Source organism: Neolamprologus brichardi, chromosome 17, assembly GCF_056152115.1.
Source record: "Neolamprologus brichardi isolate AB-2024 chromosome 17, ASM5615211v1, whole genome shotgun sequence".
Taxonomy (NCBI): domain Eukaryota; kingdom Metazoa; phylum Chordata; class Actinopteri; order Cichliformes; family Cichlidae; genus Neolamprologus; species Neolamprologus brichardi.
The window spans coordinates 4,444,389-4,461,397 of NC_142120.1; the positions used below are offsets into that span (position 1 = coordinate 4,444,389).

At 43.0% G+C, this 17,009-nt stretch overlaps 1 protein-coding gene across 7 annotated transcripts in view; it reads left to right on the plus strand.

Moving 5' to 3' along the window:
* Positions 1–15,457, plus strand: part of sox5 (SRY-box transcription factor 5) — a 261,200-nt gene extending 245,743 nt beyond the window's left edge. For 4 of the 7 annotated variants that reach the window (XM_087830275.1, XM_087830276.1, XM_006780534.3 and 1 more), the window contains 6 exons: positions 1,176–1,371; positions 5,074–5,249; positions 8,236–8,338; positions 8,841–9,014; positions 9,940–10,156; positions 11,706–15,457. In XM_087830275.1, the coding sequence (XP_087686401.1) occupies positions 1,176–1,371; positions 5,074–5,249; positions 8,236–8,338; positions 8,841–9,014; positions 9,940–10,156; positions 11,706–12,003 (1,164 nt within the window). In that variant the 3' untranslated portion in view covers positions 12,004–15,457. The remainder of the gene's footprint in view (positions 1–1,175; positions 1,372–5,073; positions 5,250–8,235; positions 8,339–8,840; positions 9,015–9,939; positions 10,157–11,705) is intronic. The other 3 variants (XM_035908363.2, XM_035908381.2, XM_035908369.2) reach the window with 2 other exon arrangements.
* Positions 15,458–17,009: the final 1,552 nt, after the last annotated feature.

Here is a 17,009-nt window from a genome sequence, read left to right on the forward strand (position 1 = left end):
CTCACAAAATGTGCAGCGGCTACGAGCAGCCACGTGATAGCGACCACAGTCAACCTCCCCCACCAGCTGCTTCTTGTACGCATGTAGTTCTCTGTCATTTTAACCATGTTTTAGTTTTGTTTTGTGTTATTAACCTTAACGACCCATCAACACACATTAGCAAAATGCTATCATTTTTATGGGACAACTAAGTTTCCCTTTAAGGAAGATAAAGTTATTCTATTTCAGCTCGGACATATTTTCTAAAAAGTTAAAATAGCGAAATAAAATTTGAGGCTTTGGTCTAAAAATAAAAATCTGATTATTTTAGCTCCATTAACTCCTATTAATTGAAGGCTATCTTACGAGCGCCCCCTTCTGCTCCTCTGGTTTAATTGCAGCCCAGGTTTGTGCAGTACGAGTAACAGGAAGTGGAGGGATTCTGTTTATCTCTGATAAATATTGTTAACAAAACGGACCTCAAAAACCAGCTTTAAGAATCGTATTGATCGTTTGTTAGGTGCTATCGGTGCGTTTTTGGATGAGGCAGAAAGGGCTTCTCCGCTTTTCCCCACACACACACGCACGTTCCCGACCATGAAGGTTCCCTGTTTCTAATGGACCAAGTGCACATTGAAGTGACAGACAGCCCTCTGTTCAGTGTCTTGAGACTCTCACACCTCTAAAGACTCTCTGAGGGAGGTGTTTTTCTCTGTGAAAGACTGTAGTCTTACGAATGAGTTCAAGGTGTTTCTCATCCTCATGTGTTTGGTTGTTTTTAGCATGTGAAGCACCATAGTGCATGTTTGCCGGAGCCTGCATGCGGAGTGTGCACGTGCATGAACCGCCTTGTTTGAAGGTCGAGTTTGCTGTGACAGGAAGTCGGTTATTTTGCATGTGAATGTCAGTGGTTCGCACCAAAATATGCAAATATTTATTTTCGTATGTGCCGTTATTTTTATGCTTTATCTTTTCGCTTATTACGAGCTGTTTGGAAAGGGGCAGTGGCATGCACCTTGTGATTCGTCCCGCCGGGGCTTGCCTCAGATTGCTGTGCATGGGCTCCCGTTCGATTAGCACACCTCCATTGAAAGTGGTCTCGGTGAGGGGAGGGCGAGGGTGGGCCCCGCGCCTCCCGCTTCCAAATTCCTTCGGTGGTCACAGCAGGCGAAACTGTGCTGTTTTGGTTTTTGCAGGACAGTGAGGGTGCACAGCCACTGAACCTGTCGGCCAAGCCTAAGGCATCCGAGAGCAAGTCACCCAACTCCCCCCCAACTTCCCCACAGGTGCCGGCTGCTGCTGCTGCTGCGAACAAGCTGGACCCCACTTCCATGAAGCACAGCGTTGCCCCCTCCAGCATTGGAGGACCACCGACCAGAGTCAGCTCAATTGGTAAGTGGATGTAAATGCTCACACATTCACAGCACACACACAAAAACAATCACAGCAGTTTGCACTGTGCTGATGTCATACTCCTGCAAAGCTAGATACCTACATAGATGTAAAATAGTTAAACCTAAATATACCAAAATATCTGTTTTCTTGGACTGAGGGGCAACTGGTACTCCAGTTTCCACATTGATTGGGACAGGTGCTGAACTCACTACAGGTGTGTTTACACAGGATTACACAGACCAGCTAAGACATTTCATCTGGCCAAAAGTTGGGATATTCAGTAGTTTTGTTGTGCATGTGTATTATTTAAACCACATACTTGTTCATAGGTTGATGGACCAAAAATAAACATTAACTGATCAAATTTGTATTTAACAAAATTCCATAGTGTTTTGCAGGAAGACTCCAAAAAAGAACAAAAGAAAACCACAAGTGATAAAAACGTCCCAGGATCATGAAATAAACAAACAAATCACGAAAACGTGATAAGAAAAAAGTGTCACAATGTCCAACTTTCATTAAAAAAAAATCTTTTCTGAATCAAGAATGTATTATGAGATTCACCAGAGTGGTGATTCAGAGGGACTGCTGCACAGTTTGGGAGCTCTGATGGCAAATCCATCCTTAGTTTACAGGAAGAAACCTCAAAATAACCAGCAGAGCCTCGTTCAGTGATGTCAGTGAATGCCCCAGAATATACAGTTGGCTTGATTAGCCTTCGATGTAATTTGTAGCAAAGCCATTTAAAGAATAGGAAATGTAACTTATAGCCATGTTTTGGTGTCCCTGATCTAAACAATGAATTCTTTTCCTGCCAATAAGTTGTCAGTGGATGTTTACCACAGTTCCTTAAGCACTTATATATTTCAATGCTCTCCTGTGAAAGGTGCTTGGAAGTTGTTCCCACAACGACAATAAACTTCTTTTAGAAAAACAGTTATAGCTCCGATGACAAGAATAGCGTTCTTCTCGCAGTGGTGCCATTGTTGCGAGTGCCAGTACCATAATCAGACCCGGCCATATGCACACGTACAAAATATGACATAAATGAATCACTATTTTGTACTCTTAATCCATTTTTCACGCACCACTGATAGTTCAAATATTACACATATGTAACAGGCTATAATTAGTGTGTTTGCGCTGTTCTTCCATGTCGCTATTTGCCCGCGGGGCTGCTTCATTGTTATGTGTTTATTAGTGACTGAAAGAGACAGAGGAGTGAGGGAAAGGAGGTAAGGGGGGGGGGGGGAGAGAGAGATGAGGATTAGCACTTTTTTTTTCCCTCCATGCAACTAAGCGGGGGAATAATAAAGAGAGGAGTGCATGACAGACAGGAGGTATCACCAATGAGATTAGACAAGCCTCTTACATGAGCCGGGACAGCGCAAACACCCAGCATTAATGACACAATGACAGCACACGCACTCAAACATTCACTCAGACGCACACAAAGGCTCTTACACACACTCGCACAGAAACACAATCCCAGCACCACCACCTCCTCCTCCTGTGCAATAGGCAGTTTTTCCGACTTCCCGGCTAATCTCACTGTTTTTCAACAAATCGGCGGATTTAATATCAGATTAGTGGATTTTCAGTCCCAGATGTTTTTTGTTCAGAAAAATGGATTACAGTGTTTAAAGTTTGTGTGTGATCCCAGTTGAATTATTTGAGCGTGGGGACGAGTGTGTCAGATCCCAGTTATGTTGCAGCTCACGGTCCCATCTGTTGCCACCGAGTTTAGCCGGTCGCCGGAGCGTTTGCTATTACAACTCGCAGCCGCATTGGGATTCCTGTTACGTAGTTTATCGGGGATGGAAGGAGCAGACCAATTGGGATAGAGTCGAGAGGTGGTTGTTTTGACGTGGAAGCGAGTTGTTTGTCAGGATGGTGCAGATTATGTCTGCCTTTTTCAGGTTATTTGAATTCAGTCATCTGCTCTCAGGTCAACTCTTTAAGACTATAGAAATCATCAAATGAGCTTTTTTCTTTCTCTGCTCCACCATATTCCTGTGGGATATGCTGTTTTTATTTTTACATCACTATCTGAAAGCTTGTTCCGTGTTGTTTTGCTGCTTCCCAAACAAAAACGAATCAGAACAATCTCGAGCACAAACAGCTAAAAATTAAACAAAAGTACTTTTTACATGTTGGAGCTAATCAAATAGAGTTCAAGACAAAAAAGTTTGGAGAAAGTCGACATTTTTTTTAAGGCTTCAATGTGCGTGAGATTGGATTTGTCTGTTGCTCATATCCGCCCTACTGTCCTGCTTCCTTTCAAATTCTGACACCTATCAAGCTTGAGGCATGTGTCTCGTCTGTCTGTCCATCTCCTCATTTCAAACTGAACTGAAGTGCTGTCAGCTCCTGTAACTTCTACCACGATCACACATTCGTCTCTGTCGCTGTCATAAAGCGCAGCCCTGACCTCTTGCATGAGGTTTTTTTTTGTGTGTGTGGTTAAAATGTATCACACTTGTCTGTAGAGATTTCAGAAAAAAGTTGACCGAAGGAGCAAGACCCCCCTCCAACCCCACCGCTCTATCTGGGTCACATCTACTTGTCTGGATGTCTGGCGTTGCAGTCAGTTTAGGCGACGAACATGATTGTAGGCACGAAAGAAAAACCCATTTTTGACTCCAGATTAAAATTGACCGCCACCCAGTTCCATCACCCTCTGTCTTCTTCCTCTTCCATCCCCTCCCAACCCTGCTGCCCCTTACCCTTTTTTTTCTCTCTTTTCTTTTCTTTTTTTTTTTCCACATCCAGATTTTCCGGTTATGACTTCTGTAAGAGTTCACAGCTCTGTCATTACCAATCTGAAGCTGGTAATCTGGCCTGAGATGGCATTAGCGGTGCGGATTAGCGCAGATAAAGGCCTCATAAGCCAGCCGGGGCTCTTTGTTAAGAACCTACCCGACTGATAGGGAGAGGCGATAGCAGTGCACACAGAGCAGATGCCTCATCAGAAGCTAAGCTGCAGAAATAATACGAGTAATAGGCAGTGAGAAGGAGTGGGGAGATCTGATCTTTGCGGAGCAGATGTTCACAACTGGGAAAATTAGCAGGACTTTTTAGCTGTAATAAGAGTGTGGCCACCTCTCTTCAAAGCAGGACTGTGAGGGCTCAGATGAAAAGAGTCACAGCCGTCAGATGTGCGAAAGTGAGTTTTAATGTCGTTTAAAGGATATTGAGTGGTTTAGAGTGGCTGTGTGTGTGTGTTTAAGGCTGATGGCAGGTGGGAGGTGGTGGGCAGCTTGCAACAAGGCTACCTAGGGGCGCTCTCTGACTCACATCCACAGCTCAACAGTCAAATGGTCAGTTTGTGTGAGTGTGCGAGTCTACACACACAGAGGCATACACAGATGCTCTGGCAAAGTCCCCTCATCAAGTGTATGTTAATGTCTTTACCTCACGGTTCAGAAGAAGATTTATTCTGCATGAAAAACCTCCTGCCAGGTTCCTAAAAATAAACAAGCACACGCTCAAGACATATTAATTTTCCCGTCCGAGCTCAACTGTTAAAGCAAAATGCTATTCAGTGTTTTTCTTGTGAAGGAAATAAAGGAAATGAAGACGCTCAACACGAGTCCCACCTACATATTCACCACTAATGATTATCCACATTAATTGATTGTCCTCTGCGTGTGTGTTTGTGTGCGTGCGTCTCCGTCTCTTGCCGTCTTTGCGCCTCAGCAGACTTGTTGTCGTCGCTGTCTTCGACAGCCTACCTGAACGACCACGAGGCGGTGACCAAGGCCTTCGCCGAGGCTCGGCAGATGAAGGAGCAGCTGAAGAGAGAGCAGCAGGTGCTGGATGCCAAGGTGGCAGCCGTCAGCAACCTCAGTCTCAACAACGGCCGCTCAGACAAGGTAAAGCACTTAAAATTGCATCTACGTAACAGAACATGACGGGCGAGTGTGACAGCTGATCAAAGGTTTATTTTACTTCTGCATCTTGTTAATGTTTGTTTTTTGGGGTCACACTAAATCAAAGTGTTCAGTTAAGTTAAAAGTTTATGTGGATTCTTACAAATAAATACACATTTTTAAACCAGGAAAAAAATTAAAAATCTGAATTGTTGGGACTGAACACATACTGTAAATCCACCAGACTCTCCAAAGTCATCACAAGCTGTACCGTCTCATTGTCAGCGTGTAATAATTTGTCTTGCCATATGCCATCCTCGCTGCACTATGTAGGAGGTAAATCGGTGTACAATGCTCTCGCTGAAATGTGTTGAAGCTAAACAGGGCCAGATAAGGTAAAACCAGAGGCATCTCAGAGGTAATGAGTGTGTCTGTAAGGCGCACTGCAGGGCTGTGTGTGAGTGTGTGTGTGTGTGGTAGAGCAGAGCGTCAAGGAGACGGTAATGCGAAATGACGGCGCCGGCTCCTCGGCAGCGTGGCCAAATTGTGGTTATTTGTTAAACACATTGGGAGTCAGCTGGTGCACACACACGCACAAACACACACACACACGCGTGCATACATGCAGGGTAACAGCGTGCTGGAAGCATCTGCACTGCTGACATTCAACAGCTCTATCCCTCGCTTTCTTTCTTTCTCCTTTTTTTACTTTGATGTGACACGTTTCAAAGTGTCTAACCCACACTGATCTCTGCATTGTACACAGATAGTAACACACTGCATCACACATGACTATAACCAGTGAGAACTGGAAATATGATAATTATACCAGTGAGTAAGGGAACGTATTTTACAGTTTGTTCCTTACGTTCCTTCCTTCCTTTGTTCCAAAACTTACATTTTAACTACTGATTTTATCTGTTTTGATTTTATATATTGTTTTGTTTGTTTGTTTGTTTGTTTGTTAATTAGTTAGTTAGTTTGCTTGTTTTAATCAATTTTAAATCATGCTTTTTATTTGTTTTTGTTTCTAATGTCTCTGTAAAGCACTTTGAATCACCTTGTTGTTGAATTGTGCTATACAAATAAACTTGCCTTGCCTACGTGGAGACATTTAGGTGCTTAAACACATTTTTCATGTCTCGTTAGATCAGTTCAAGTTCCTGTTATTATAAGTTTTTTATATCAGTTGTACTGTGGAATCATATAATAATTACTTATTAACAATAACAGGAGAATTGTTGAAAGAAATTCTTATTTCTGTTTTACATTTCTCTTTTTTGACATGCAATCCTGTTACTATAAAACATTTTTAGCTTCGGCACTGGGAATATTTTTTTGTAAGTCGTAACTCGTTTGCATCCTCACACGCTCACCTTGACTCCTGTTCCCTTTGGCTTTGTGTGAAACAGGCGAGCTCCCGCCGTTCACATGCAACAGTGTCATCCATGACACACACGCAGGATTAGTTTTGTCGCTACTTTGTGTCTTGGCTCCAGTGTCAGCCATTCAATCCACGTTTCTCATGTACTATACTGGAGCTTAATGTCAGACTAGGCTGTCATCCACTCGGTCTCCCTGTTCATCTCCATCTCTGCCTCACACACACACATACACACACGGCATAAAAGCATTCGAAACAGCACATTTAATCTTACGATCTAAAAGTGAGAAGCACACTTTGTGCTCTCTTATCTTTTTTTGTGGAAGGAAGTTTGAATGAGGCTTTTATTTGTGCGAAATGAGGACGATTCTTTAAATACGTCTGATTTGCATGCAGAATGGCTGGATAATTCCAACCCATTGGCAGGTTATTGAGCATTTATAAAAACATACAAAATTCCAAATAAAATACTTTTTAAAAGGCTTGCAAAAACATGTTTCGCTGCACGCCTCTGGCTTTTATTCTCCCGCTTCCCTTCCTGTCTTTTTAGCCGTATTTATTCCAATCTGGGGAGGAAATTATCGCTAACAATTAAACTCTATTGGACTAAAAACAGAGAAAATGCATTTCATTATCATTCTGCCCTCCCTCCATCTAGCCAGCCAGCTCGCCAGGGTCACATGTAAATGGAGAGGGACACTTTTTGGAAGGTTGTTTTAGAAGACGACAGTGTTTTGGGTAGCGCTCCTAATCGTATAATTAAACTGTAAAACGCTCGCGCTGGTGCGCTTCTGCGTACGTGTGTGCGAGCGTGTGTGCTCGTCTGCAGTCAAGTTCTAGCGCAGAGTGTGCCGGCTGCTTGCATTAAGCATGTAAATGCTCAGTAAATCAGCCTTTTATTGGTTGTAATAAATACCCAGGGGGCCGTGCGGCGTGGCCTCGCTCTCGTCTGTGCTGCACTCTCTCGTTCTCTCTCTCTCTAATGCGTCGACCCTTGGGGGCCTCTGCAAGAGAGAGGCAAGCCGCAGCACTCCACTCTCGCAGGTGGCTGCCAGGAGTTGCCACACACACACAATCCATTGTACACACAGAATATGCAGTGTACACACAAAGCGGCAAACATCCAGATAGGAGCAAATGTAATCAACATTCTTGCACATGCAAACAATACACACAGATGTGTGTTCAAGCGTGCGGGCATAACGCACTCAAACAATTTGATGCTTCCACAAACTGACACTGAAATGAACCAAAACACAAACTGCCTTTCTACTTAAATTACAACCGTCATTTGTCTGCAGCCTCTGTATTGATAGAAAAACGATAAATAAACAGATTTGTTTCAGATCAAAGGCGAGTGTGAGGAATATTCCTGAGTTTCTCATCTCTCGACAGAGAGTCGGCGTCTCCGCTCACTGAAACTGTGACACATTTAAACGTTAGACAGTCGTTGCTTTTCATAGTTATGAAATCAGTCACAAGAATGACTTGTTGTGGGTGCAAAAGGAAATTGTTCGGCATCACTGCAGGTTTGTGGTTTCATTCATTCACATATTCCCTGACTCAGTCGCTGACCACAAACTGTGAACTGTTTGTGTTGTTTAGGACAAAGCTGCCTTGGAGAGTCTGAGTCAACAGCTGAAGCAGCAGGCCGAGAACAAGTTCAGCCACGCCATGCTGGACTTCACCATGAGTGGAGACTCTGACGGTAGGGAAACACACACACACACACACGGCATGCACAGTTTATGCATGGAGTCACTAAACTGAGAAAAAGGCTGTGAGTGTTGATGAACGATGACAAGAAGATGAAAGTCTTCCAGGCTGGTACCGTATATCTGCCAAATATTTATATTAACTGATATCAGCCTGCCTGCAAATGAGGTCATGTTTACCAATTTGCTGTTTATCTGTTTCACCACGATATTTCGCTCGCTGATTGTTCCACGACGGAGTGATGAAGATTTGAAAGACTTTTAATGATATCAATAATTTTCATAATTAAGTTTTTTGTTTTTCCTGAATAAAAGAGAAAATAACCGTTACCTCTCTATGAACTATGAGTAAAACTCTGTATGATATTTATTTAGCTTAATGAGCAACAGATTTTTCTCTCCCATGCAAAAAAATTCCCAGCATTTTAGCTCGTCTAATGAACGAAACTTGTCCAGTTTTCCGTAAACGTTTGACCCCCTGGTTCCCTTCCCCAGGCTCTCCCAGCGTGTCAGACTCCAGGATATTCCGAGAGTCTCGGGGTCGTAGCACCAGCGAGCCGCACATCAAAAGGCCGATGAACGCTTTCATGGTCTGGGCCAAGGACGAGAGGCGAAAGATCCTCCAGGCCTTCCCCGACATGCACAACTCCAACATCAGCAAGATCCTTGGTAAAAATCGCACACCTACACTCGCACGGTGTGAATGACAGGTGGCTTTGCTCCACCCTCACCCTCTCATGTGAATAACCGAGTTGTATTTTCCACTTTCTTAAACTCACACTCACACACATGCACTAATTGTGATTTCCTTACAAGCAGTGGCATTGTGTAAGTGCTGTTAATGAACGGTTAGGGAGAGCACAGCTTCGACAAATGATGATATAATTCATTATGCATTAAACAAGCAGCGCGAGGCCGCCTGACATTTCCCCCAGACCGCCGGGATCGGCCCTGACATTTTAAAGAGCTCCTAAGCGTTTTATAACACAGGGAAATCTGGTTTTAATAAGCCTCCTCTCTCTCCCTCTCCCTCCCTCCCGCTCTCTCTCTCTCGATTGCTAACAGATCGCAGAAAACAGAGAGAGAAAGACGGAGAGAGCGAACAGCCGAGCGCTGACAGCTTTTAACCATTAAACATACAGTAGTCAAGTGCAAATTCAGACCAGATATGAAACACACAGGGGGAAGACATGCTCAAGATTACACCCACACACACATGCAGGGCGCTGACGCTACAAGCAGAAACTGAGCTGAGAGATGACAGCAGGTTAAGTGAAGTCCTCATTAGCTGAGATGAGTACCTGTCGTCCCCGCTGCTCCCCTCATTAACCTCCTTTAGCGCTCTATGCGTTCTCTTTCCGGGTGAAACGTCCAACATTATCTCAGCGGCGCTCACAGTGCAGCGACATCGATGCCAGCTTTTCATTATCGTTCATCTCTGTGATGTTATTTGTCGTCTTGCTCTATGATCACATTTCACAGTTTCCTCCCTTAGACAAAAGCTCTCTCTGGAAACCTCCCATGTGCCTTTTTTTATTTTATTTTTCCCAAAGACACGCAGCCATCCCTAACAATGCATGCTCTGTGTGCGCAGGCTCACGCTGGAAAGCCATGACCAACCTGGAGAAGCAGCCGTACTACGAGGAGCAGGCTCGGCTCAGCAAGCAGCACCTGGAAAAATACCCCGACTACAAGTACAAGCCACGGCCCAAACGCACCTGCCTGGTGGACGGCAAGAAGCTGCGCATCGGCGAGTACAAGGCCATCATGAGGTCCCGCAGGCAGGAAATGAGACAGTACTTCAGTGTGGGGTGAGTGGGTTGGCTTTTTTTGTTTGTTTGTTGTTGTTTTTCCAGTAAGAAAACAGGGATTAACAATTACTTTTTTTGGGCATGTGTTTGACTTTGTACTTCATATTTTAAATGAGTTACTGTTTCTTTTTCTTCTCCTGTCACATCAAACGCCTAAAAAAATCAATCAATCTTTCAGTTTTTAATGAATTACTCACAAAAAAAAAAATCGCAGCAGAAATTTGGAGAAAGCAAGTCGGCGCATAATTGCATAATTTCCTTTTGTTGTTTGCGGCCTACCTGCAGCGAGGCCCGCCCCTCACCTTAACAAATTGAATTTTGTGTTGGAACAGGCGTGACAACGAGATGCTGAGTTAGTTATAAACAGAAGCAGGAGGTGTTCTCCTTTAGTGTGATTTAAATGTCCTATTTTGAGCGTTTTTAAATACAATCCTTTAAATAATAATATCAAAAATTAAACTACAGGCTTACTTTTCTCACAAGGGGTCACAGTGAGTGTTATGAGATAATAAGCACAAAATGCACAGTTTTGTTTGGATATTGCCTTTGATTTTAATTTTTTTAAATTTTCCTAAATCATGAGTCAAGAGAAGCAACAGCTACAGTTTTATATGCTTTATATGGTTTTATCCACTTAGAATTGAACCTTATGGTTGCCCATAGGAAGATTTTGTTTGTCCCTTTACAGTTTTATTAATGTTATTAATTTTATATGCTTAGATCCTGTATTTGAAACTAAAGGCTGTTGAAAAAACAACAACAAAAAAACACAAAAACTCGATGAATCAAACCATTGTTCCAAAAACGAAAATCTTATGAGAGAAATAATCAGTTTTGTCTTCCTGCATGAAACATAAACCATCATTTGAATAAACATACCTCTCTGCTAATAACAATATTATTAGCAGAGAGTACAAATTAGAAATGTGGCTTTTTTCTGTTGTGCGTACACGGCGAAGCCATTTGCATTAAAGTTTGTCCATATACTTAAGTGACCACACATGCACATGGGTATCCAGATGTGTAAAGTATGGATGTAGAATCCAAGCATTACAGATTGAATGCAGTTTAATTCTTTTTTCTTTTGTGAAAAAAAAAAACATTTGTTCTAAAAAACACATCAGGATAAATCACGTGTTCTGTGTGGGTCAGGCCGTGAGGTTTCATCCACATCGAGTGCAATATTGTGTTTAGAAAGTAAGAGCTGTTTCTGAGTGTTTAGCTGAGAACGCACACTCAGGTTATAAATGTCAGAGGTTTCAGACGTGATGCTTTAAGAATCACTGTCGGTGCTCGAGAAAAGACTGAAGACGTCAAACTGTCAGTTTTCTCTCAATTCCAGTTTTAATGAGAAGCTAAGCTAACAGCGCGCAGGCTGTAGGTTTATGTTTACCACATAGATATGAAAGGGATTTAGTTTTCCCCCATATGTGTCATCTTTTTCTTAATGGCTCAAAGAGAGAGGGAGGGATCTCAACATTTATGATTTCAAAAGTGTTGCGAGCGCTGCATTTAATGTGCTGACGGCCTTCTTCCTGTGTGCGTGCAGGCAGCAGGGTCAGCTGCCGTTGTCCTCTGCAGGCGTCGTTTACCCAGGTGCCCTATCCATGGCGGGGATGCCCTCACCCCAGATGCCCTCAGAGCACTCGAGCATGTCCAGCAGCCCCGAGCCCAACGCCAACCACCACCAGAACCCCGGCATGCCCGGCCTCAAGGGGGAGGAGCCGCGAATCAAGGAGGAGGAGCTCAGGCTAGACGACAGCAATGGCGACGTGTATGACGACTTTGACTACGAGGACGAAGATGGCGACTACGCCAGCGATAACGAGAACCATATCACCCAATAGGACGGCATCAGCACCGCCTGCTTTTTTTGTTTTGTTTTGTTTTTTTGTAAGCCAATCACCGCTGGTTAATCTCACAAAATCCCCACCAATCAGGAAGAAACCTTTCGCTTTTGCCAATCGCTTTGGAACCAGTTTCACCGCCCCCTCCCTCCCCCCGACTAACATGGACTCTTCTAATAGAGCCAGATCCACTCCCCTCCCCTTCCTCTCCCCCCGGAGTCCTGATACCAGCATCTTTTGATCAATCAACCGAAGCACAGGACCTGTCACTCACACTGACTGTTACACACTGACTGGAGGAAGAGACGACCACGGCAGTTCTGAAGCTCGCTGAGGAATACCCACATAGCACTGCAGGTGTTAGAGTGTAACGCCACGAGTGAAGAGAAAGCAACATGGCTCTCAGAAAGCAACCTTTCAGTCCCGTTTGTTGAAGAAAAACTGAAAAACAGAGGACCTGTCAAAGGCTAACGTGACACTTTAAGATGGCGGACCTGTTTATTATCAAGAGACATTTTTAAAAATAAAACAGCTTTTTTTGTTCTTTGGTTCTATAATATTCTCACTCAGGTACACGGTGCCAATAAGTGGCTTGTGAATGTGATTTGTTGTTTTTGTGCTACAAGTTTGAATAATAATAGAAAAAAGAGACTTTTCTTTTTTCCCCTTTTGTTGTAAAGCACCTGAAAGACATGAGACATTTATTTTTAACAAAAAGATATCTTTTCTTCAACCTCGCAGTGTGCTGTCAGCAATCCCCCCAATTTTTCTCCCCCTTTGTGTTTTTTTTGTGACCGCCCGCTTACCCCGCCTCCCCTCCTTGCATCGCATGGAATCAAATGGGACGGTCCAGCCGGGACTGACCAGCACAAAGTGGACTGTCCCACTTTGAGTGGATTCTCGGTGTGTGGGGAGGGGCGGGTCGCAGCAAAGGGAAGTCTCTCTGGCGTCACGGAGCAGAAACAAAAGCACTGTGTTGCGAGACAATCCACCGGTTTCCTTCTCGCTCCATCCCTCTATCTCGATCTCGTCCAGGGCAAAAAACCCCACATCAGTGCGACTTCGATCGAAACATCCCAACAGTGCGAGTGTGTGTCCGTGTGTGTGCTCCACCATTGGACGTTTGCACACGCGCTCGCAAAGAGAAAGCTAATAATACTGCAGAAAGACAGGCAACTAATGCTGCTGCTGTTATTTCCTGTAACACACACACACACACGCACACTGTGTTCTGTCCAGTGTTTTCCTAACCCCCCACCCTCCAATCAACGTTGTCCTGCTGTATTGCAGTGGGCGGAGCTGAGGTGAAGTCAGCCAGTCAGTGTTTCTGTTTGTATTTGAATACTGTATTTTATTATTATTTTTCTTCAAACTGCCTCTAGTCTAATAATATTATTAACAATAATTATAAGGATGGTCAACGTTTCCTAAGTTTAGTAAGTTATGTACAGTATAATTTATTTTTCTCCTCTTTATTGGGTTTTTATGACCATATGAAACAGTCAATGAAGCATTATTCTATTTAGCTGGTAGGTATTTAGATCTAAACAAAAAGTTGTCATTTTACCTTGCTTTGTTTTGCAATTTTATTTTATGTTATTTTATTTTCGATCCCCTCCTATTAATCCTCTGCGGGCGGGTGAGCTGGACTGACAGACATGGACGCCAGCCTTCGTCCGAACTGAAGACGTAACCCTTTTTATCATGTCCGAACCCATTTCTAAGAAGCACTCAGACTCTGTGCAGTCAGAGAAGAAGAACATGATTTTATATTGTTATTATAATTTTATTTGTAATGATTATCATAATGTATAATGTGAATTTCCTCTTCTTCTTCTTTTTTTTTTAAATTTTTACATGTTTTTGGTTTGTCACTTTTTCTGTGAACAGAGACCCGTCCCCGTTTACTAGTTTGGCTGCCTCACGGCGACACAGTGGAACATCTTTGGCATGGATCCACACACACACACACACACACGTGCGCACTGGGGGATGCACCAATGAAATTCTGGGCCAATACCAACACTGATGTTTATAATGTAGCTGACAGCCAACACCAATATTTTTTCAGTGTCTTTCTTTTGTACAAAAATATACTGACCTGTTTGAAAGTCTTTCAGATCTTCATCACACATTTTTTGAACATTCAGAATAAAGGATGTCTTATTTGTTAATATCCCGAAATCAGCAGGATTGAATATCGGCCAATAACGATATTAGGCCGATATATCGGCCATTTTTTTATATATATATATATACATTTTTTTTGGTGGGGGCTATTTATACACCCCTTTTTTTTTTTTTTACCAGTGAAGTAATGAAATTGTTTTAAAGAGATACCACCTGACCAGTTTTAGTCTTTTATTGGATATTTTAAAGAATTAATCCAAATAAAACCTATTTGCCAATATCTGTCAACGAGGGTCAATATTAGCTGATATCAGTACATCCCAAACGTGCAGATACAACACATACAGGCACATTTCAAATGAAGAGATTATCATGACAACCAAACAAATCCTATGCTGTCCTTTTTGTTTCTTGAAAAAAAATCCTGTATATAGACTTTTTTTTAGTTTTGTTGTTGTTGTTTTTGTTTTTTTGTGGTAGCCGTGACTTTTTTTTTTAATCACGAGAAAGCAGTGTTTACTGCGATCCACCAAGGCTGTTCCACTGTGTGCGCGTGTGGGTCTGCAGTATCTTCATCAGGAGCCCTTTGCTTTGTTTGAGCTCCACACGATGCTACAGGAGCCATGACTGCTCTTCAGGTGTGCTGTTTCCATGTCACATTCTCGCTTATAGATGTTTCCTACATGCCACATAACAAGCTTCTGGGTCTTAATTTCGCTGTATAGTCACCCCTGTTATCACACCTTTGTTGAACCCCATGCTGGAAAGAGGGGACTAAATGAATAAGTCCATGTTTTTAAACAGTATCAGGAGGGTGGGTGTTTGGGTGGGGCATTAAGAGATCAGTCATCCCTGCTGGCAAGGTCCGTCCCCATATCAAGACAATGAAAATGATGATGATGATGATATTATTTAAGACAATCAAAGTCATGAGTGGAGCTCAAAACAAAGTGAGAATTATTACTAGTAAACAAAAAAAAAATATCTTACCATCTCAACTTGAAAATTCAAGAAAGATAATTATGTAAATATAACATAGAGTTATAGATTTATATTTTGTTCATAACACAGTGTAATATAAGTTGTATATTTCTTTTTTTTTCTTCCTCTCCCTACTGTCTCTTTTATTGATGTTATCCATGCCACAGAAAAAGCAAGAGTCACAGCGCTCGCACAAAAAAAGAAGAAAAATATCAAAGAAATAAAGAAAAACAGGGGAAAAAAAGCCGTGGGCTGCCACCACCATCTGTTCTAAGTTCACTTTTTTTCAGTATTACTGCCAGACAAGGCTCTAATAAAGACAGCAATGTGTTCAGTAAAAAAACTTGTCCTGGTCCTGGTCACTTCTTTCCTCCACACATTCACACGGCTTTACGGTTCCCAACACCAACATACAAATGTAGACTGCCACTTTCCCCCTCTTTTTAAGGTATAGTGCAGTGAACACACCACAGCATAAACTCACGAGCAGACAGACAACTTTTTAAAGTAGTAGTAGTGCTGGGAGTGTCGACGTTTCTTCAGTCCTCTTTCTAAAGTGGCTTAATGTGAGCCCATGTGTCGCCAAACGATTCAATCATCTCCATAACAACGTGTTAATTATGCCAAGTCCACCTTCTTGCCCCTCCAATCAGAGGGCCAGCTGGGAGGCGTGGAGAAGAATCATGGCCCACTAGCAACCTGATAACCTAATTAAGCACAACAAGGGAACACGGGGAGACGGGCTGGAGGGGGGGTGTAAGTGATGAAATGTGTGTGTGTGTGTGTGCTAATCATAAAAAGAAGAGTAGCCTATATTCGCAGTGTCCATATAAGCCTCCCCGGCCTGTCAGAGTGCTGGCTGTGCTGCTGTCACCAGTTTTAAAAGTGAAATCTTTAATTGATGCTCGCTTAAGAAGGTTGGGGATGTTCGTGCCTCCACTTCTGAAGGGTTAAAAAACACAAAACCCCACTCAGGGCGCCCATTAAAGCACTGTCCCCCCCATCTGTGTCCATATGTTAAACCCCCTCCACACGGCTCGACGCGCTGTGCGTGAAAACAGTTAAATGCACTCCAAGGAGATGATTTCACGTGCTTTGGTAATTACCATAACTACACACACACAGAGACCCTTTTGATGCAATAAAGAGGCAGGATGGGGGAAGATGCACAACTCCTACATTAAGAGGACGACTTCTTTTTTTTTCCTTCTGGGCTTTGTGAATTTTTCAGAGGCGGCCTGGAGGTAAAATCTGAGAAAAGGTTTATGTGTGAATAGTTGAGGAGCAGAGAGGGGATTCAGATCCCCCCCCCCCCCCCTTTTTTTTTTTTCTTTATTGTCAGCAGTAGTGAGATGCTGGAGGAAGCAAACAGTGGCTATACTCAGATTAAATCACGCACACATCCTAAGGTGTACTCTAGGAGTTTGCTCAGCTTAAACCACATTTATATCTAGCGGGTATTTCCATCACAATAGCTCAGACCAAAGAGGGGAAACTATTACAATGAGCACATATTTACATTTGAATGCCTGCTTATTTTTCTGATTTAATTTGCTCAAAGTTTTTGCGCAGGCCCAGTAGCCCGCTTGAAAAAATAAAACAACAACAAAAAATTGCGTGAACGCGCACCTGGCGTGACTGTGAGCGCGGCCCTCTGCCTGCACTGCCTCGGCTCAAATATACAGCTTTTTTTTTCTTCTTCGAACCGTGGGTGTTTGGAAATTGAGTGAAAACGATGTCACATTAATGATTTAAAGTCGGTAATAGGATGTGCTGTGACGCTGAGCCCCCAGCTAAGCTGAGTTTAAGGCTCCGGCGTTAATGTATTCATGAGGAGGAGGATTATACAGAGACAAGAGCAGCTAGAGAGCTGAGTGCAGCACAGCAGCCAGGGC